Below are 22,995 nucleotides of genomic sequence, written 5' to 3' on the forward strand. Positions count from 1 at the left end.
TGCAATCGAAGAGGACGTTTCTTTCGTTGGTGTATAAAGAACAGTCCATAATAAAGTGATGCTCATCCTCTATCTTATTTAGGTTGCAATTTTGGCAGATTCTTTGCTCCGGAGGAATGTGGTTATGTCTGCCCTTTTCAATATGGAGTTTGTGTGAACTAATACGAAGTTTTGTTATAGCTGTTCTGTGTCGAATGTTTGCAATTTGTAAGTATTTCTCCTCGTTGTAGGTAGTCTTAAGTAATTTGTATGTTCGTAATTTGTTGTTGCTGTGCATTTCTGCCACGAAAGTTTGAAAGTACATAACTCATACCGGAATCTTAATAAAGGGAATGCTTGTACTATGAATGCATTGGGTGATCTCAAAATCGCACAATGAATGGAATTAAGGTTAACTATCGGCCTACACTCCAGCCGCCCAGCCACGTCGAGGCAGTTTTATTTTCGAGGCAGGGAGGAGGAGTTCGAGGCAGTTTTATTTTCCTTCCGCGAGAGAAAGTAGTCCGTTCCATGACTTCGGGCGTCAACACCCCCTACAAGAAAGCTTATCGCTGGAGTACATGGCCTTTTATCTTAATAATTTCAAGTTATTTACAATATTTTAGCTTCATCCTTTACTCCAATAGTTTTTTAACTGCTGTTTCATCGCATTCCCTTTAATATTGCGACTCGAAAATAGGAGCTTTTCGTGTGATTTCCCCTCTTGTTTTCACCCTCGTGTAGATTCCAAACCAACAGGAAATTTAGTGTACATGAAAAAGCAAAAATTCTACTTTCCGGTGGTATATGATTCATTACATTTCAAGTGCGAAAATCAAATGCCCCCAATCCGCACGAGGCCATGTCATTTAGGAGCGGTCATTTTGATTCCAGAACGCACCACTTGTAAGCAGCGCGCGTGCGACGGATTGGCCCAATTCTCGAAGGTTTCGGTCGACGGAAGGCCAGCTGGGGCCACGATTTTTTTTTTAAATCTCGGGAGAACAGAAGTGTCCCTGACTTTCCCTTTTAATTCATGGTTTATCTATACTGATCATACTGGGAATATTGTCAGTTTTAATCTGTCTTTTTATTGTTCACTCGTATGATATTTACTTAGTCTAGTAATTGTTTTAACTACAAGTCAGTTAAAAAGAAAGTTCTTCAAAGTTGTCAATCCTAATCTTGTCAAGAGTTACCAACCGAATACATTTAACTCTATCTACGCACGCTTCTACACTTTCTCTTTTTTTTCAAGGCATGTATGATGATAGGAAGAGGTATCAATGTTTTTTACTTTGGACTGATGTCTTATCAAAACTGTAAGAGGGACTGGAGATCGTCCAGAGATTACCCTGTAGTTAACTGGCAACATTTCACACTCATGGCGGAGGGATACGTAATGAAATAAAAACGGTTCCATAGACGTTCGATTTACTACATGGTTGGGCGGCTGCACTCTGCTATAGACAGCCGTGATGTGACATTGACGTAGGGGTGGCTAAGGACATGTGAAGTCACTCATTATGGAACTTCTGAGATATAGAGACAGCGGAATTGAAGTATGTCGCAAGGTTTAGTTTGCATAATCAATTAGAGTTCCGCGACCTCACACTTACTACTGGTATATTCTCTGGCTGGTTACCCGCGAAACGGGGAAGTGTTCATGGGAGGGAACTACGTACAAAGGACAACTACTCACAGTTTAGATGCAGGTCATCCAGATTCAGAAATAGCACACTTCCTTTCATTGTATCATTGTTAAATGAATCTTGATGAAGTTTTTAACAAATATATTATGTATCATACACCAATTCAGCCTTGTATGGCAGCAATGATATGTACATGTATGTGCGCACTGTTTGGGCGCTAATAAACCAGCCAGTCATTCATTCATTCTAACGCTACCCCATCTAATCGTCCAAATAGAGTCCTCATTTACATAAAGTGTATCACTCGAGATTTGTGTGCCGGGGCGCCACACTCCTCCCGCGAGCAAGCCGGGAGTTGAATGAGCGAATAAGTGGTCTATCACTTGATTGGCCTTCTTTCTTCTAGATAAAGCACGTTGCCCAAATTATAAAAACCTTATCTTGAAAAAAAAAAAACTTAAAAAAAAAACTTTAAAAACTATCACTAATCATGCAAATAAGGCCAAAGTTTTCTCGACTTATGACTGATTATGTTCAATTTCAGCCAATTGCCAAGTGCTGCGAGTATGAAGTTCATGAAAATCGGCCCTTCAGATAAAAGAAAAAGTGACATTAAAAATCATGACCATGGTATGTCCAGAACACGAAATATCGAAACTGAAAGTCTTGTTGTAGTACCATGGAAAGCCGCCGGCGGGTGGGTATCGTTCTATCAAAATTAGCTAACACCTACTAACATACTCAATTTCATAAAGATCCATCCATCCATAACTTCTCGAGTTATGTTGGTCACAGCCGAACAAGCGAACACAGAACCCCGGAAATGTCATTTTTAGAAGGTAATAGGGAAATTTTGCAATTTACGGATTCGAGACATACTAATGTGGTGGGCAGAACAATCTCATACAATTCTCTCGTTTCTTCTTCTCCACTTTTATTTGTTGTCTCTCTGTCTCTGACCACCCCCTCTTCTGTCTCTCATTATGAGAGTGGGTCGCCTAAAAGCTGACAGCAGTGGCCTTCATCGATTTTTGCTCTATCCCCGAGTTCCGTGAATCGATCACTGTTTCTGAACCGTCCATCATCCATGCATTATTTAACGTTAACTCTGGAGATAAAGGGCAAAGTTATTGACTGCGGTGGGTTGAGCCGGGCAGACATCAATTAGAGACCTCTAATGTGGAGGTAGAGAGCATTCTCCTGTAACGGCTATCCAGCACGTCGGCCAGCCTCATCTATTACACCGACTGATCATATGACGCTTATTTTCATGATGTAACGTTATCCCTACATTTATTAGTTTTTCAGTCGCAAGGCCAAATATTAACGTTAAACATGTTGTTCCACCTTCAAGGTTTCCTGAAACGAAATTTGAAGTTCACTGAAAAAACTCTCATCACCGAATGAATGAATCTCACTGTATTTTGCACAAATCATCTAAGAAATACTTTATTCTTTTGAGAGTAACAAATGCGCAATGGCCCCATCGCCAATTGGTAACTTATCACCTCCAAGAAAAAACTAGGTATGTTGGGGGTATATTTGTGTGTGTGTCTTTGCCTGTTTGTGTTTCGGAGGTTTTTCGTTTTCATTTTCGTTTTTCATCAAAATAATCCTTTATTCTATTTTCGAAACATCACCAAGAGATCAAATTTGGATCACAGATAGCTCTAATACGGCATTTATGGTTCTTTTGCTTTTGGATTTATGTCGGTCGTGTGAAGTTCGGGAGTGATTCGCCTACGTCCCAGTAATAGTCGTTTAGCTTGGGATTGAGTTAGCAGAGATTTGTCTACGATTTTGGGGTGAATCGTTGGTAGGTTGGAAACAAGCTGGGAGTAAGTCAGCAGTGTTTATGGCGTGGTTAGCATTTAAATTTGACTGGTGACTTACTCCCGAATACTAGCCGACCTTGTCGAACACCAGCCGACCGACAACCAACCCATTCCAGACCTGCCGTTCAGAGCCGAATGTTTTGAATATTTCTTTGCTACTGACTGACACTACTGTTGACCAACAATACATTGCTTATTGACCGACACTTCCTTGCCTACTGACCAACACAACCTTACCTAACGAGAGACACTACCTTGCACACAGACCTTCAAGATTCCTTCCGCAAACATGAACATAACCGTCAATTACTAGCCTGAGTTCCGAACATTTTGTCGCTTTCTTGAGGCCCCTTCACACGAGAGTAAGAATGAGTAGGAATGACGTCAGAGTGAAAATTCTTTTCTATTCCTGGGAATTCGTAGTGTATTTTAGAAATTCTAAAACTACATTCCAGACATTTGTGCCCGTTCTTTTCGCTGGCCTGGCTTTTGACATGCTAAAGACTTTCGACGTGGCGTCGGGCTTGGCGTAACTGGTAGAGCTTTCGGCTCGGAATCTATGGGTCCTGAGTTCGATTCCCACCGTGCCCCCGACGTTGTGCCCTTGGGAAAGGCATTTTACACGACTTTCCTTCTGTCTGTACCGTGTATCGTGTATGTGGCATTGTTAATATAAGTTACAAAAACTTGAGTGCAGTGCCACATCGTCCTCGTCTGTCCAAAAGCAAATAGAAAAAAAAAGACTTTCGAGGTGTATTTGTGGAGAAATGTCGTACGGCATTCAAAGTGTATTCTAAGTGTATTTTAACTATGCTAACTGCAATATGACCGTATACTACGGCATTCCAACAATTCGAAACATTCTTACTAGTATCTCATTCCATGGAGAACCGAAACGGCAAGCCAGTTCGAATCCTGCCAGAATGTGGCCAAGTTCCACCTGCCAAAAACGTATCATACGTTACGTGCATTTAAGTCCTATTATGACAAACACTGGGATGAAACAGTTTTCTCCAAATCGTGCAAATTAAGCATAATTTACGTCGATGTAGGTTAGACATCCAGGTAATAACATACACCAAAGAGTAGTTACTCAAGCAACTGGTTTTGGAAACGGTCAGACGTTTCGGATAGATCCACTATCCTTCGTCAGTGACACTGAAGTGATCTGGAAAAGATTGATATTTAATACCATAACTATGAATGAAGACAATTTTAGAGCTCCAATCGGAGACATTGCAAGACAAGTCAAGCTGAAGACAATTTAGATTCAAATAACAAACAAAGGTAGGACAGAGTCAAGCTTAAGACAATTTTGGATTTCAATGGGAAACAAAGCTAAGACACAATTAATGTAAAAGAGTCAATTAGCTCTTGTTGTTTTAGTTGCAGGAGCTAAATGTTGAGTTTCGGAGGGGGGGGGTGCTATGTCCCAAGTGCCGGAAAGCTCCATACGTAGCCCCTTTTTCCTGTTAAGGGTCGGATTGCATATCCTCTCATATATAGCCGGCACCTAATCTCCAACCAGAACGAAAAGACGCCATTTGTCGCCAACGAAGCATCGTCTTTCCGCAACAGTTCACCAGAAGCTTTATCTGAAAACACATCTGCGGTCCCCATGTTTTCTTAATTTAATCCTGTATAGCGATCACGCAATCAGAGGAAACATCCATTGCCATCGTTCAGTGTCGCGCCAGATAACCACTGCGTTCCTCGCTTCTACTTTGAAGCATCTAACAAGAACACCCGATACATTTATGACTTAAACTTCAACTTTATTTGTATAAAAATCAGATTGTTAGAAGGGACAGCTGCCTGTCAAGTTTGATTGTCACATGAATTGGAGTTTTCGTGAGGGTCTCCCGTTTGTTCTTGTGTAATGGGGTAAGATGACATAGAATGCCGCCGGGGGTCGCAATCGTGCACGCAAGAATCGTGCAATCGTGCGCAGCAAAAAACGCGAGCACGCTTTCATCTCCGCGTTTACCATGGAATAAAGTTAGCTTTTACATTACACAAAACACCACAAGAAACTACAGTTTTCTTGAAAAAAATTAATTCGTGTTTTTGTTCAATTTTCATATCATTGTAATGACTTTTTCAAGGAATAGTCTTGCGTTTGGGTTCCTAGCTCTACAATATCATGAGAGCTAGCACAATGGCTTCGTCAGGTTACACTGGGGTTTAAATCATACCACTCTCACGAAAGAGGGTCATTATCTGATCGCATGCACACAACCGACGCTAACAATTTTAAATTTGACACATTTTGTCGCTACACACACTATATGTTGGATCTGCTTTCGTGAGGTTGGTTTGGTTTGGACACAAGGTTTGTCGGCAGGGCACTCCGCTGTAGACAGTAGTACAACTGTACCACCTTCCATCGTCGACGTTTCAAAATCACAGTCGCACTGATGAGCGATAAAAGCAACTTGCGCTTGGCTGGGGTTTTCTCCCAGAAAGCTGACGTTTTTTCTTGTAACAATTGTTATGACGCAGGGAAGGCTGAGAGACAAATTGTGGATGACCATGGCTGACAGGAAACCAACTAAGCTTAGCAAGGTAAGTTCCCATTTAACCACGACATTTACGACCGTTATGGGCCACTATAGTACTGTTGTGGTGGCATCACCTACAGAATTATATATACAATAATCCACAGAAATATTGCGGAGGTGAAGATTCTCAATGGATATTATTTTAGATTGAACTCGATAGTAAGAACAGGCTTACGAAACATGCACGAAACTTGGAAATTGAAAGAGCAAAACTTTGCCCTGCCTCGCCTTCTACTTTCTTGCACGTACGGTTGTCGGGTCAAGTTGAGATATATGAAAAATAACCTGATGTTCTCTTAAAGTTGAAGCGGGGAACTAAGCTTCCTGGGTGGCCCATGTACCCTGTAACAATGAGACCGAAATCGCACATGTGGCTGTACGTTACATAGTTTCGTTTGTTATTTCCTTTTTCAAACTAGGTGCATGGATATTTTCCTCTTCCGCCATAAAAAATGCAACATTGTGGTCAAGGTTTACCACGCGTCAAAGCTAAGATATAGCAGACAGCAATACCAGAACCAGGCAGAAAATCCAATTAATACGACAGGTTGTGCCACTTTTCAACTGGAACAGAGGGAAAGGCAAGGGAAAGATTCTACTTTTTTTTAATATCTTATCTTAGCCCATTGCAGACATAGCGACTTTAGTTTCAAATTCGTCTGAAGTTCTTTATTTTACCAAAGAGGTTGAAATAAGTTTTCCCTGTCATCATGTTACTTGTACCGAATGCACCAGAGTGGCAGTAGGGTCTGTCATGGTGTAGTTGAGATTGTAGCTCGTGTGATATTCGGCGGTTTTTGATACGGTGACTTCGGTGACATAGAGCTCGGCGTCATCTCTTCAGAACTGTTTGTTCATAGTGTTATTGTAAAGTTTGGATGATTGTTATGCAGTGACAACTGGGCTGGTTTCTCGTGCTCTAATGTTTCCTCTTTTTGTTTTTAATTTCTGTGACGGCTTTGTGGCCATTGTTGTACGAAACGTCTGGTTTCCTACGATATCTTACGTCATTGTCATTTTTGTGAAGAAACGTCCCACCTGTCCGTGGGAACTAAATGTTTGCCAACACCTTGTTCTTTTCATTTGTTGAAGATGAAGAAATCACCGGATTTGCCAAAGCGGAAAGTACTTGAAAAAACCAAGACCACGCCCATGAAATTACAACAGATGTGATGGGGAGTCAGCTGGTCTCGTTCCCTTCATGTTCATGGTGTCCACATCTGCACAAAGTACAAACACGTCATACGTTTGTGAGTTCTTGACTGGCATTTGGATTTGAAAGTACCTTTTTACTGTCGACGTAGATAGGAACCCAGGGCCGAAAAGGGTGCGTATTCTGTACTGGTATTTGTAGTAAAACAGGAAAGTAGCAGATTTTAACAGAAACGCGAAGAAAATTTCCACAGAAAATACGATTAACTCATCTAAAACTTTTGAATCGATAGTAATCCTAGGTTCACACACGAAATTGCAAAATGGAGCAAATTGGAGAAAATATTTTTTGGACAAGTTTTCCTGCATCTGTATAACAGCTTCGTGAGCATGGTAAAATACACCCATGAAGCGTGGTATATTTTAAGACCTATTTGACCAAGGATATGGGGGGCTTGGGTTCAAACCTATTACATGCCTCGAAGTTGTGCCCTTGGGGAAGTTATTTTTTCACTTTGCTCAGGTGAAAATGAGTACCAAGCTTCGATTGGGGACGTTCATTGAATATTACGTTAAATCTCCATTTAACTCAAGCACACTAAAAACTGCCTCACTTATTGAAAAGAGTACGTGTCCTTCCCGGTGTGAGCGCATCAAAACCAGTATAATTTACTAGGTCTAGTTAGTACCTGAACAAGAACTAACAAATCAATTACACCTGTAAGTGTGTACATGTGTGTGTGTGTGTTTGTGTATGTGTATTTGTGTGCGCAAAAATTCATCTTCATTTGTGTATGTGTGTGTGTATGTGTGCCCACATGTGTGTGTGTATGTGTGTGTGTATGTGTGTGTGCGCGTGTGCCTGTGTCTGTGTCCTTGTGTATATATGCATGTGTTTGTCTGCGGGTGTGCATATGAATCTTTGTGTATGTGTGTTTATTTAAATGTGTGTGTTTGAGTTTCTCACAGTTTGACTGTGCTTATGATTGAATGTATGTGTTTGTGTTTGCGCGTATGTGTGTGTTGGAGAGTGTTTTGAATGTGTATTTTTGTTTGTGTGCTCTTGTTCTTGTATGTATGTGTTTGTATGTGTGTCTGTGTGTGTTTGTATGTACGCCTATGTGTATCGATCTAAATGTGCGCATGAGAGTGCGGTGGTTTTTGTGTGTATGTGTGTATGTGTACATTCTGCCTGTCTGTTTGTCGGTCGGCAGATCGCTCTATCCCTCTGTATTTGTATGTCTAGACCGATTTGATGATGTAATACTAAACCTACCCTTATAATCAACAAGGGCCTACACCCACATAATAATACCAAGAAAACTGCTGCGCAAGAATATCAAATATGACTACTTAAACCACCAAAATCATTGCATACCTGGAACAGCTGTGCTTAAAGGAAGACATATCCAGTGTTGTTATTGAGAATGATTAACAGAAATATGTTCAGGCTTGACTGATGCACTAAAATTGATTGCCCACCTGTCCGGATGAGAATGGGCCGATTTTATCCAGGAGAAAGTCTTTGTTGTTATGGCGCCAACTCCTCTATTATTTAAGAGAGCGTCGGTAAAATTGGTGTCCTTTGTTCCAATGGGCTGCTCCGGTCGTCCCAAGGAAGTGTTTTTATTTTGTAACAATTATTTCAAGAATATTACATGGTCTTTTTTTAAACTGAAATATTTTTGTATCCGTTCTCTATGCTGCTATTTAAAGGCTTACGTCTAAGAATGGCTTTCTTTACTACTTTTCTCTGAAATGCAGGGATGTTTTATTACGTTTTATCCGTCATTCGATGTTCGTCCAAAATTTCTAGGGGAAAAGATCTAGATGATGAGAGCAAGTGTTCTTAACTACGATAGAGGTCGTTTATCTAGTCGACTGTACGAATTTTACAAAACAACAGATGTAACAACATCTGTTCTATATTTGGACACACCAATGTAGCTAAATTTTCTCCAAGCATTATATCAAGTTTTCCAGGGCATAGATAAATATTAATTTTTCATGGTTGTTATGAGGGACATAATCAGTAGAACCTCGACGGATGGATGCTTGTGACCCGTATATTATTGAATTAGTTTTGTCCCAGTAATTTTTGCCTTGCTCTGACCATCTGTCGCAAAACACACCTGTCCGTCAGTCTACTGTTGATTCACGTGTCCTTAAAGCACACGGTCTAATCCACAGTAAAAGCTTTGCGCCGCTAAAAGTACGCCACAAATTTACTATGAGGCTTACCGACATTAAAAGAGCAGTCCAGTGGGATTAAGGTAGACGCTGATAGACCATATGGGAACAGTGTACTATGTCTTTTGCCGTGTCCCGCTTGAGATCAAAGAATAACAGACTTAGGTTCAATTATGGCGTTGACGTAACCTGTCGTTTTTTTTTTACAAACATACTTGTTTTTATTTCATCTGACGTGACGCTGTTAAGCCGACCCCTCCCAAAACCATCAAGACGGATTAGACTGAAAGCCGAGGATTAGAGTATCTTTGCCTGATGTTTATGAAGATAATATCCTCGACATAGCCATTTTATCAAGTAAATCTGACTGAAATTACTTGTATTCAATGTGTGGTTTAATAACCCGATAAACATGGTATTGATAAGACTGTCGGCATAGGAAGGTATTTCTTTTCGTAGATAGGTTCTCCTGGCAGTTAAAACTTTAAATAAAAATATACGGTTTTTACTTCTGGGGAAGCCAACTATGTGACAAAGCTCTCGGACTTGTATTGATTGTGATGATGATTGATGTTCTTTACAAGGAGTTGGTAACATCATGGTTATTGAGAAAATGTCTCTACTCAGTTGCTTCAACTTGATTAATTCTGGTACGTAAACAATTTCCTGCATTTTGTTATTGGTATAAAATACGTCCTACAGAAAAGCAGTATCGTAAAAAATTCACTCCACCGTGGTGCTGCACAGCATGGTGCTCTGTTGTCGTTTTTGCAATTTTGGTCAATCATCTGACGCCCGCTTTTCCCATCTTTGTCTAAGAACAAAGAGATGCGTCTGTTATCGTTTCATTTGTACATACAATACTCTTCACCGCCGGGCTTTTTTGTCACTGATATGCAGGCTAAGCATTGTGAAGGTTTGCCAGACATTCAGATCTTTACTGGGGCATGCTTGCTGTGCTTTGTAAACAATATTACAAACATGCTTTGCACTGTTGGACTGAAATGCTAACAATATGGATGCTATGGCATTCGGACATTTCTAAAGAGTCCGTATGGTAACAATGTACACGATATGAAGTTATTATTGCTTCTAGTACTGACAATATCATCATTTAAATCTAATGGGAAGTGCAACTCCGTTATAAAACAATGTTGTGCTTATTCATTTTATTTTCCGGCTCCCAAAATAGCAGATACCATGGATTGTTTGGACACTGCCTGTATAAAGACTCCCAAATCCCACCATGTTACTTTAAAAACACAAGACGACATTCCCTGTCCTTGGTGCTAGTCGAGCAAAAAGTCGTACTCAGTAGAATGTATCGGACTTCATGTTGGTGGTAAGAGAACTCTAGCAATCATATAACCGCTGCAAAGTGGAAATCCTCTGGAATGTTTCGTTCGACGTAAATTCAGTTAGCTTTATTTTGGTTAGTCACTAGCATGGTAGAACGAATGTATCATGCTAAAACGACAGGCAACAACTTTTCCGGGAACCTTTCGATGTACAGTAATTTGATGATGCGGGATGTGACTTGTTTTAATTCATTAACGACAAACTCACACGAGAAAACACACATTCCAATGCGAGATCGACCAGAAGCTGTGAAAAGTTGGTGTCGAACAAAAGGGGTTTGTTTGTCGTTTTGCACTTTCCACCATCCACGCACGCTCCCAAATTACAAGGACACGACAGTGTGCTTATTTTTTTGTTTCTAGTGCGTTTTGTGATGGTCTAGTAGCGTGTGTTGCATTTCCCCTACATAACGTTATAGAGTAAAGCACGTCTATTCCGTACCACTCGAGGTACCAGCCCAACGGCGTGTGAGGGATGGCACCGAGGATGATGCGGAATGCGAATTTTTTTTTTAAGTTTCATTTGCGTTATACTCACACGAGAAACACACGTTCCCATGCGAAATGGATCAGAAGCTGTGAAAAGCTGGTGTCCTCGAACAAATGAAAGGTAATCATCCAATTCCACCGTCCGATTTTTTACGGCGGTACACGCGGCACACTTACGTTAGAGACATGCAGACAAAGACGCCGCGTTATTTTCATTTGTAAGCAGGGGTTTATTCTACATCTACAAACTCATCAAACGAGTATTCTTTCTGCCTCAATATTTCAGCCACTTAGTATTATCTTCATCTCGTAGTTAATTGCAATACACTGTTACGAGAGGAAGATTGAAATGTCAGTGGCATTTACAGTGACAGGTACGTAGCTAATGATGATGACATTGCGAGATAACACGCACGAGCCTGTGTCATGTTTTCTCTTGTCTCGACTTCTTTTCTTAAAGTTCATGTTGCAAGCAAACGATCGTTCGATCAGTCAAATTTTGGTTCAACATATTGGCACCTTTCTATTTTTTTTTTGCATTCTTTATCAAAATATTTTGATCGTGTGCTATCGTGTTGTCAGTCTTTATGTTTATTTTGTAAATATGACTGGTGTACTGTCACATTTTGTTGTCGGTGTGAAGACTCATTTGTCAGAAAAATAATAATGATAAGCCCATCCCAAACAGATAAACTTAAAGTGTAACCACTGTTCTCGGCATGCGTTTTTCTGAACTTATTATAACTACCGGTAAGTGACGGTGAAATTTTTGATGTAACTGAAAGTCAAACAATTACTATTGTACAAAAAATATCGTTATTTTCTATCATGTCGATGTCGGTTGTTTCTTTGCAAAGATAGAGAAAGGGCTCACTGTAACTCATGACAAAGAAACCTATAGGTCAATACGAATAGAGCGAATATATCCTGTATACGATCTAAGTGGTGCAAGATAAATATTTCCATACAGACTACAATAAGCAAAATCTTTTATTAGGATCCAAAGAAAATAATCCATATGGTGCCTGCGAAACCGTATCTAATTGTACTTTGAAGTCTAAACATTACTACACATTTCCTCTGCATTAATGTTATAACATACCGAAGTCCACGTGTGTCGAAAATTCAAGGCCTAGCCAAATTACTACGCAATAAACATGTACAATGAATGGAACTTATGGCATAATCTAGATTGCATACTGAAATAGGAAATTATAAAATAGTAAAAATGAGTGACATGGATCCCACGCTTTCGTCGTAAACTACTATAGAAATAGTCACCTGTACTGTGTACAATATTGGGTTCAAAGGGGAAAAGGTGCAATGATATAGGTACGAAAGTCTACCAACACAGCTCATTTATTTGTGGACCGGCCGACTCATTCCTGCGGCTAGCAACGACTCTTCCATTGACCACTTCCACTCACCTAGCATCGTCAACCGGCCTCTCTGCGGGCATTGGCGTAAGTTGTCAGTGGGGGGCGTAAGTTGAATTGGGGTGCCCACAGCGTTTTGGGCAGACTACTCGCTTCCCGGCATATATTCCTTTCCCGGCATACTAGAATCCATTTCCCGACAAAAGAACCTTTCCGGTTGAAAATCGCGAGTCGCTCTCCCTGTCACCTGTCACCGACCCCCCTAAAAACGGCAATGCCCACAGAGAGGTGGGTGGAGGAGGCTAACTCCAACCACACCTGAGCTATTTCAGCCGAACAGGTTGTACAGGTGACGAGTAAAATCTACATATTGGCATTATTACGGTCCAAGTTGTCTTCAAAAAGATGAAGTTGTCCATTGTGGTTTTCCATGTCTATTTCTGCCGAATTCTACTATCCATAACCCGCCAGGAAGGCCTCGTAGGCTAGGGTGAACAAGCAGGTGCCAACCACCTTAAACTATCGTTATATAAAATGGAGACTTCTCGCTTGAAACTGTTCAGGGACAGAATGACACTGTTTCTATCCGGAAGGCGGCCGTGTGTATGGGATGTGTTATTTTGCACAGAGAGAAATAGAAAAGGGTCAGTCCAGGGAAGGCGCGGGTAAATGTGTAAACTCCCCTGCTATTCTTCTATAGCCAACGTAGTAGAGACCATGTGAAGAGTTTAAGAGTGTAAAAAGTCACAACGTGTCATTCAGTAGTATTTTGATGGTTCTTTGGGTCATAAAACATGCATATGGGGACGAATGTACTCAGAAAAACAGTAATCATGTAACATAGTTTTTGCGCAACTACAACGTAAGTTTTAGCAAAAAATTATTTATCTTCGTGTTTGTGTGTGTGTGTGTGTATGTGTATGTGTGTAGATACGAGTAGATTTATATATATAGATACATATCTATCTATCTATATATATATAATATCGATAGATAGATAGATAGATAGATAGATAGATAGATAGATAGATAGATAGATAGATAGATAGATAGATAGATAGATAGATAGATAGATAGATAGATGGACAGAAAGATATAAATGAATCAGTATAGAACCATGCCTTCGTTTCTCCCACCTGTCTAAACACATTCAACAAAGCACCATGTATGACCTGTCAGAGGGAGTGATGTACGATTGTTCTATTCCCACTATTATGTACTGACAATAGAAGATGTCCCGCTGGTTCGCTGTTATTGTCCAGATGAAAGAGCCTGAATTGGCGCCAATTTTCCCTCTTTTATTCCGACGGGTGCTGAGTTGATCTAATTGTGAACAATTTTGACTGAGGATGTGCTGAGCTATGGGAAGATGAAAGTGTCGTTTTGAGTCTGAACAGGTGCCTTGAGTGAGGACGTTTTGGTACGAATTATACGTTAGCAACGTTCTCGTGAAGTGCTGGTGCGTCAGTATAATTCTATCAAGGCACGCGATGGGAAATATCATTAAATCTTCAAATCGTCCTTCAGGTATATCTCGTCCTTTATACATGTATCCTTGAGAACTAAAAGTTGTTCATGTAAGTCGGTAGATACGAAGGAAGCGGACGACGTCTTGTTTATCACCATGATTACAGTAATTCTTTTTAAAGATCAACAAATGATAGTAAATTTTCTTACCGAGGTTTATCGAGTGCTAGTTGCCTTTTATTGCGACATGAGATTTTTTAAAATCGTTAAGACAAGCAAGTTGTGCAAGTTACCCCAGAACAAGAACTTCGATCGGAAGCATACACAAGAAAACGAGATAAAACAATTCATGTGCATAACAAAATCATAGCGTAAAATTCAACGGTGTGCTTTTATGTCTATTCGGTGACTATGTAAGGATGTGAGTAACGTAGGTGACACCAGTATTACTTCACAATTGAAAACATGACACCATAACAGACGCTGTGACTTTGATCCTCGTTTGGTTGTCGTTTTACTGTGTATAACCTTGTCTAACACGCGACCATCTAATTTGTACAGTTACCCATAGTACATTATCTACGGCCGTTTGCGTCGGAAAACTGCCCTGCATCCATTATTGGCATTAGTCAGAACGAAAATCAGGAGAGAGGCATCTGTTAGAGGAGAGAAATTTGGCGGGCGGGCGCTCATGAAAAATTCATTAACCCAACTCAACAGTCCGTCCCAACAAACGTTCCCAGCCCTCCTTGTTTTTTACTGTCGGGCAACAGGAAGTTATGGATATGTTAATTTGGTCATCAATCACAATGCCATCTCAACTCAGCCGGCAATAAACTGTCGAAAGGACGAAGTGGAGTCACCCTGTTAAAGCAGACACCTGTGCTGGCGGCGGTCCGGTAGCGGCGGTAGGAGTTAGACCACGGCAGGGACGGCAGTTAGGAGCACCTCCAGGTACATCTGTGCGTGCAGGTATGACACTATGTCGTGCGGCGCTAGCCCTAACAATGTTGAAGGGCCGTGCTATCTTGCTGTTGTGATAGTGGTTTTAAACAATGATAGGCTCAGTTTCGTTTGGTTAGGGCCTTTTGACGAGGTGATGACACGCATAGACATGTCACGATCGCCCCAACAACACAAATGTGACAAGCACCCAAAAACTCGCGTGGAAGCCATTGCTGTGGGCAACTTGTTGTTTCCACGCATCACGATATCATGGGCATCGTCATGTCCAATACCTGTAAATGTTTCGCTTGGCGATGGTGTGGAGACCCGAGTTAAGGTTCTTCACTCACGGCATGGGACTTTTACGTCTCTTGCGATTTTTTTTCTCGTGACATTTTCAAGACAAGCAATGGAGATAATAGCAACAATTCTAACATTGAATCTTTCACGGCGATAAATGGTTACGTATGTTTTATTTCAAATGTGTAAGTTAGCCGAGCGTGGAGACTACATGACTTTCATTTAATCTCATTTAGTTCGATATTTTTTATGTTCTATCTATCTTATACATGCACAGATCACAATTTATGCAAAGATAACAGAAATGTCAAAACATAGGTAAAAATTTGTTTCCCTTTTGAAGAACGTTATACTAGTATTGGTCTTTTTAATGTTTAGATATACAACGAAAGTCGGGGAACAAAAAATCATTGTTTCTGTGTTGTGACTATCCATTTCTTATGCTTACCTTTAATGACAAAATAAACTTATAAAATTTCACTTTCACGTCTACAATACTAAAGTAGTTTTTCAGGATCTTATAACGTTATGTGCAGCCTTTGCTACAGGTGCACAGTGAACGGAGCGCGCACGGCGTTGTGCCTACGAGTTTTAATCAAAAGACGAGACTTTCAATTTGGTACAGTGTACCGGCTTTTATTATGCCAAGTGAAATCGAATGAAAATCAATCATGTCATGATATCGAACATGAATTCCACTTTGTCATGAAATGTCGTACCTACAGTAAAGAGAGAGAAGCATTGTTTAAGAACATTAGAACAAAAACACACTCTTACCGGTACACAGAACGATATTTTCCATAAACCGCTATCATGTTCAACTCATATATCCGTCTACGTAGGTCAGTTTCTGTATACTGTATTCCAAAATGCGAGACCAGATTACTCATACATGACTGTAATGTAATCGGTAATATTTTGTTGTTCTGTATGTAGCCTCGTAGTGCTATTGTCTATATAGCTTTTAGTTGTTATTGGTTGCCATACATTGTATCTTGTGCGATTGTTGAGCAATAAAGTAAATTCATTCATAGGTGGGCGTAGAAATAAACAATATGAATCAGTGATCTCACGAAGACACATTCCGATTGAAAACTGTTGTTTTCTGTGGTTGAGGCTGTCTGTGTTACCGTGACCATCGGAACTTGTAGCTAGAGAGACAAACCCGCAGTATGTCAACACTCACATGAACAGTAAAAATGTTCAACAACTGATAAAAGAAACTAACGGTTTTAGGGTCATATATTGGTATCTAATGAGGTCCAGTGTCTTAATCTAATACAATGTAAATGTAACTATATCATATACTATTGAATGTCAATATTGCAATCGCTTTTCCCCAACAACGAGACATCACCTCTGGTATCTTGCTGGCCTTGAAGAAGAAATATACTTTCAACTTTTTAAAGACGTTTTACCAAGATTCAGGCAATAACTGATAATGTTTTTTTAGTTGCGAAAGAACAGTCCCGTTGCTACAGGTGCGGATATCCCGTGATAGTCAAGAACGCACTGTCGTGGTTCAGAGCACAGCGTCTTTGGTATCTAGGCGGAATACTGTCTTGCATTGACTTGTGACGGAAAATGCAAACATACGATAGAAGAGAGAGTGATCCTGTTCTTACGTTAAGGCAAATCATGGCTCATTTAGTGAATTCCGCCATTCTTTTTGCTATATTCAACTAAAACTCTATTTCTATATATATAGGATTTCAAAGATTAATGGTATCTTACCTTTTCCTCAATCATGAAAATGCCAAAGCAAATTAGTTGGTTTCAAAATTGTTCAGGATTTGTACCAAGACCAGTCGTTGATTGTCACTGCACTAGGGCATCTACTGCACGAACTAGTATTCCATGCCGTGTACATGGTCTCCACAAGCTAGGATCATTGCTGCAACTGTACCTTGTTTCTTATTTGGTTAATATGAAGCTGCGAGACAAAAACATACGAGAACACTGCTCTTATGTGAGAAGAAATCGGGCGATTAAAAGAGTAACAGGCAGTTGTATTCGGTGTCGCGTAAAATGAAATTTGTAGGATAATCGTGAGAATGAGAATGGAGTTCACAGACACACACACACACACACACAGACACACAGTCACACACACAAACACACACACGCACGCACACACACACGCACGCACGCACACACACAGACACACAGGCACACACACACACACAAACAAACAAACACACGCACGCACGCACACACACACATACACACACACACACACACACACACACACACACATATATATATATATATATATATATATATAAACTATATATAAATAAAAAGCACTGACAGCCAATTACTATACTTATTTCAGGCCCCTTGGGATCATGTAGCAAATATAACTAAAGTCACACAGATAGACTGATACATCTAAATCTATTCTCTAAGATTATTTTCATAATCACTGCCCTACTCACAAATCTATGTTTTATAGAATATAATGAATGCCGCGGCATGCCTCTCCACAGTCCCGCCCATAGGTGCTCAAGGTCCTCCATGTTGACCGAGTGTTGATTGATATTGATTACTAGTACTGTTGTTTTTTATTTACCCTTCAGTCTATTATTCTGTTATCAGTATTGTGCAATGTTTGTGCGTTGCCTGTGCGATGTTTGAACAAGTTGCTACTGGGCACAAAGGGATAAATCTGCCGCGTGAAACTACTAGTGAAAGGAGTTTGTTTAGAACCACCCCTTCTCTTGTTTTCAGCTGTTTGGTCCGTAGCCATGCAAACGGTTTATCAGCTCGAAGATTTGGAGCATGATGAGGTCTTATGACTATTGGATCGATCCTACATGTATAGGGCTTTGAGGGAAATGTCGCAAGGATGGTGTTACTACAGATTTAATCTCTTCGCCTTTTCTAACTCCCCTTTTCGGACTATTTTTCTATTGTCAATTAGCAAAATTATCGCTCGGACACAATCCACTATGGCATCTTGCGTTTTGCAGGCCAAAGTGTGGGGAAACACTAGTCTCTACCAGACTCCGGATCGCTGGAAAATCGTAGAAATGGAACAAATACGAAATAGAGAGGAATATAACCGGCCAGGGAACAGCTCGCGATCGCGTTACTGTTGCCTAGCCGGCTATATTCCTCTGGCCGGCATACTCCTCTATTTGTACCATTTCTACGATTTTTTCCAGCGACTCGGAGTCTGGTAGAGACCAGGGAAACACAGCATACAATTGAATAGCCTATTTTCTTTTTACACCGAATCGGACTTTATCATGGGTTATAATGTTTTTCATCTGATGGCATATCATCAGTTTATGTCCTTGGTTTCTTGTGGATTGTCTCCTTTTTTTCATAACTTACCATTTATAACTGATTTAGAACGTTAACAGCGTTACATGATATACACCATCAGAAACTGAACATTAAGTTAAATAAGCCAAAACAGCCGCTGACTCGTAAAGGCAGCCAGTAGTAGTAGTAGTATTAGTGACATACGGTGTATGTAGCCAGACACACCAAAAGCAATACATGAAACTCTTTCATGGAGGCAAAAGGTGAAAATGCGATTTTTGTTTGAAAAAAAAGGGCTACTGCTGCGAGGATTTGTGTGTGTAGGTGATCGAATGCTATGTGTGTGTATTTCAAAGGCGGATATTCGGATATTCTAAAGTAAACATCCGTGCTACACACACAAACACTTACGTATTATCAATTTCTCGTCGTTTCCATCGGCTCACAAACGTATGGCTTAAATATGTGACGCCTTTGGATTGGAAGCATATGAAAAACCTGTCCCCTGAGAGTTACAGTAAAAGAGACAAAAGCGTCATTTCAGAACCTCTGCTCTCCCTCTCTGGTACACAAATATCTTCCATAAACTGCAATCATATCCGTAACCGTCGGTCAACTTATTTTTATTGCAAATGCGAGACCAGATCACTCATATATGGCTGTGCTTTATTCGACAATATTTGGTTGTTCCAAGGACGTTACATCAGATGATGTAACGTCCTTGGTTGTTCAGTGTATGCAGCGTTGTAATTCTGTTGTAATTGTTGCAAAACACTGTACCTTGTACGATTGTTGAACAGTATATTTTCATTCATCTGATGAGCTTTCATCTGATCATTTATCCATCCATGTTCGACACCTCTCGAAACGTTCTGAACGTTTTGAGAGGTGTCGGATCTCCCTAAACTAGTCAGTGCGAGTGGCAGGCCTGCTCTCTAAAGTAGAGGCTCGGCTCCAGCTTTTTTTTGTGTGGGTATTTAGGCGGTTTTGTGGGGCTTTCTAATTTGTTCCGTTGCCCAGCGGACATAAAGAAAACGGGAGAAAATACAAAGCTCGACAAAACGCCTGGAAACACGTAAAAAAAAAACCCAAAAAACAGCCGAAGCCCAACCTCTGCTTGGGGCGGTGAGTAGGCCAGGTCTAATCTCCAAGCAGATCCTACGGTGGCATAATATAACGTGAGTATCAAAAGCTGGCAAAGGTAGGCGGCATCACCTCGGAGACTAGTGTTCCTTGACCTAAGAGTGTTCTGTGGTCAAAGAACAATCCTAGGCCGACTACACTCCTTTAGCAGCTTTTGATACTACTAGTATCTTTAATATGCCGCTGTAGGATCTAGGTCAGGTCTGGAATCCGGCCAGCACTCGGAGAAGTGTCGATAATATATGCACGAGTGTTGAGTAAACAAATTCCATGTAAATCAGGTCGTCTCCCACTTTGCAAGCAAAGCAAGCCAACAGGTCTTTATTTGGCTGACATGCCAATTTGACAACTCTTTCTGATGTTACCAGTTGTGAATTTTGTAATTTATTTTCGAGCAGTAGAGAAGAAGGGGCGGGGCATAAAGGAGATAAATTATGAAATGATGATGTCTTTGCGGGGGAGCTATCTGTTGGCCTACTCGCATAAATTAAAGAGGGCTTCTGGAGTCCGCCACTGGGAGGGGGACAAGACTTCACCGCTGGGCTGTGCAGAAACAGAAACGTTCCTCCCAAACATAGCACATTTCCCCTTCTCTTCACCAGACGTCTTGTATGTGAAGACACAGGCAGCAGTTTGGATCGAAGTACCGCCGTGTCTGTTGGAAGTTAAGCCGGTATCGCTTGTTGAAGGGAATAGAAAGTTTGTGGGACCGTCCCGAAGACGGCAGTTGCGGTTGTTGCAAAGACTGCAAAGACAATCTTTACTTCCCCATAATTTTGCAGATCCAACTTGTTGTGACGAACCGTGGGGAGGTGTTTGGAAACTTGTCGGCACCATGAGCAGTCTGTATGCAGGCAGGAAGCGGCGGAGACCCGTGAAAAGGTAAGGTGCAGTAGCTCCACTCTTTCGGGGCCATTTTGTTCCCGTACTGCCGTAGTTTTATTTTTAGTCGCTTTCATCCGCTCAGTTGGCACGCGATCGTAAACCAACTTCAGTTTATATTCAAACGTGCGGGTATAGACTAAACTGTAGTCTGTATTAACTCAAACCCTTGTTTATCTGGTCTACTTTTTCCGTTCCCTTCAAGCAAACCTGCCGTGCCCAAAGACCCGGCTAAGACCAACCCTAGTAAGCGGCACCGGGACCGACTGAACGCGGAGCTCGACCGCCTGGCCTCCATGCTGCCTTTCACTGACGATGTCCTCTCAAAACTCGACAAACTTTCCATCCTCCGCCTCAGTGTGAGCTACCTACGCAACAAAAACTACTTCCAGGGTGAGTTGTACCTTGCTCACACGGTATATCTGGCTGTACTAGCCAAGCAGATATGGGCAGATTAGCTAACTTGTTGATATTGACACCAGGTGAGAGACTCAGGTATGCCATACCAGGTCACGCATGGTTAAGGCCCCATATGTAAACCTTAATGTCTCTTGTTCCCCATACAACAACAACAACAACAACAGATGCATGAAACAATTATGTAACCCTTGTAAGTTGTAGCTTGTGCAGACTTATCTTTTGGCAATTTGGGGTTCCTATGATTATTGGCCATGTACTAGCAACATAACCCCTGCTGTCGTGTTGTGTTTCCCCATTGTTCTGACCAGTGTAGTTCTTGTTGAGTGTATCCACCCATAGTATTCACCCAACATAATAGTCATTGTAGGTAAGCGTGTTATGTAGCCTGACCCCAAACTTTTCCACACAGCCCTGAAGATTTGATATGGCAAGATAGAAAACCCTCTCAACAGACAGCAGACATCAACAATGGCCTAACATCACATGCATCAAGTTGTTCAGTGATAACTGTAAACACCTGTGTGTTGTGGTGAAATGTTGACTTCAATTGTCCTGTTCAACATGTTCAAAAGAACAATGATAATGGAAGGAAAGTTGCACCATCACAGAATTGAAAATGCCAGTTGATATATTCTGTTCTGGAAAATTGTAGATGAAAGAAATATTATTGATATAATCACAAGGATCATATTTTCAATGTGGTGACAAAATATCAGCGATTGTATTGACAAGGCTTTCGTCATGTAGTTCCTGCTATATCCCCAAATTATCTCGCTTCATACTCTTTGATGTTGTATATATTTAAACAGACAATTTTGACTTGTCTAGTTTGATGTACTGAGTACTTAGTTAAGTCAAAACAAAGGAGTATTGAAAACATAGTTTATTTGAAGGTTTTTCAAGTCATGGGCTCCTCAAGTTGAATTTTCTGAATATTCTTTTAGTAGAAGGTGTAAGGCCATGTTGATTTTATCATATGGATGACATCCGCATACACATGCAGGGCTCGAAATTCATTTTTGGGATTAGGTGCACTGGTGCACCCAGCTTAAAAAATTGGGTGCACCAAAAATTTTTGGGTGCACCACTTAAATTTAAGTAGAATGTCAAAAAAAACTAATAACAAAACTTAGTTACAAGCTATCAAATTCTTAAACAAGTAACATGACAGCAGACATTTTTATTATCTTTCTTACACTTAGATGTCAAGAATATGATGTATACTAGTATACTTGATATCTTTCCATACATAGATCTAAGAAAATATTTGGGTGCACCCTGTAATGTGTTAAATCATACTAAGCAACTGCAAAAGGAGCAAATATATGCCGTAGATTAAAAAGCAGTGCTCATAATACTTTTTTTAGCCAGGTTAACCAATAGCAGCGCCCAGGCCCAATGGGGTGTGATTCTCAAGATTTGCGACATGTGAGTTAGTGCGAGATTGCATGAGAAGGTAGATTCAAGATGGCGGATCAATGAAGGCCAGAATTAGCGAATTTTGAACTTTGAGTGAAGTTTCCGGCAGAAAATTAGGGCTTACCAAAGGCGTACATCCCCAAAACAGGGTGTACATTTTCTGATATTTTTAGTAAAGGGCCTGTAACTTAAGGATCGTTTTGTTTACCACAAAATCAAGTTGTGCGCGGCGTAACCTGACTTTCTGAACAACTCTCGCACGGAGAAAACTACTGTCGCGGCGAGGGTGCGCAAGTGGATAATTTGAGCCCTGAAAAGGAATACAGTCAAACCTGCTCAAGCGACCACTCCTTCAAGCCGACCATCTGGTCATTACGACCGCTTTTTCTCCGTCCCGAAAAAAATTCCCCATTGACGTAAGCATGAAGCGACCCTTTCTATACGACTACCCGGCCAATACGACTGTGACCGCCAGAAATTGGGACCACACATCATTTTCAAGCTTGAGGTATTAACAATTTATACCATGCCTAGGCCTTGGGCATGTTGAGTTGATA

The 22,995-nt window shown here is 40.8% G+C and overlaps 1 protein-coding gene across 1 annotated transcript; it reads left to right on the top strand.

Moving 5' to 3' along the window:
* The first annotated feature begins 14,930 nt into the window (after positions 1–14,930).
* On the top strand, positions 14,931–22,026 carry LOC118432713 (aryl hydrocarbon receptor repressor-like). The gene is made up of 4 exons (XM_035844326.1): positions 14,931–15,031; positions 20,500–20,599; positions 20,805–20,992; positions 21,429–22,026. The coding sequence occupies exons 2-4, from the start codon at positions 20,553–20,555 to the stop codon at positions 21,440–21,442; spliced, it is 249 nt and encodes an 82-aa protein (XP_035700219.1). The 5' UTR covers positions 14,931–15,031; positions 20,500–20,552; the 3' UTR covers positions 21,443–22,026.
* Positions 22,027–22,995: the final 969 nt, after the last annotated feature.

Source organism: Branchiostoma floridae, chromosome 16 (assembly GCF_000003815.2).
Source record: "Branchiostoma floridae strain S238N-H82 chromosome 16, Bfl_VNyyK, whole genome shotgun sequence".
NCBI lineage: Eukaryota > Metazoa > Chordata > Leptocardii > Amphioxiformes > Branchiostomatidae > Branchiostoma > Branchiostoma floridae.

Excerpts from the sequence above, each read along its gene's own strand:
- LOC118432713 (XM_035844326.1), top strand. The coding sequence starts at position 20,553 with ATGAGCAGTCTGTATGCAGGCAGGAAGCGGCGGAGACCCGTGAAAAG. Across the intron at positions 20,600-20,804 it reads CGGCGGAGACCCGTGAAAAG|CAAACCTGCCGTGCCCAAAG; the intron begins GTAAGGTGCAGT and ends GTTCCCTTCAAG.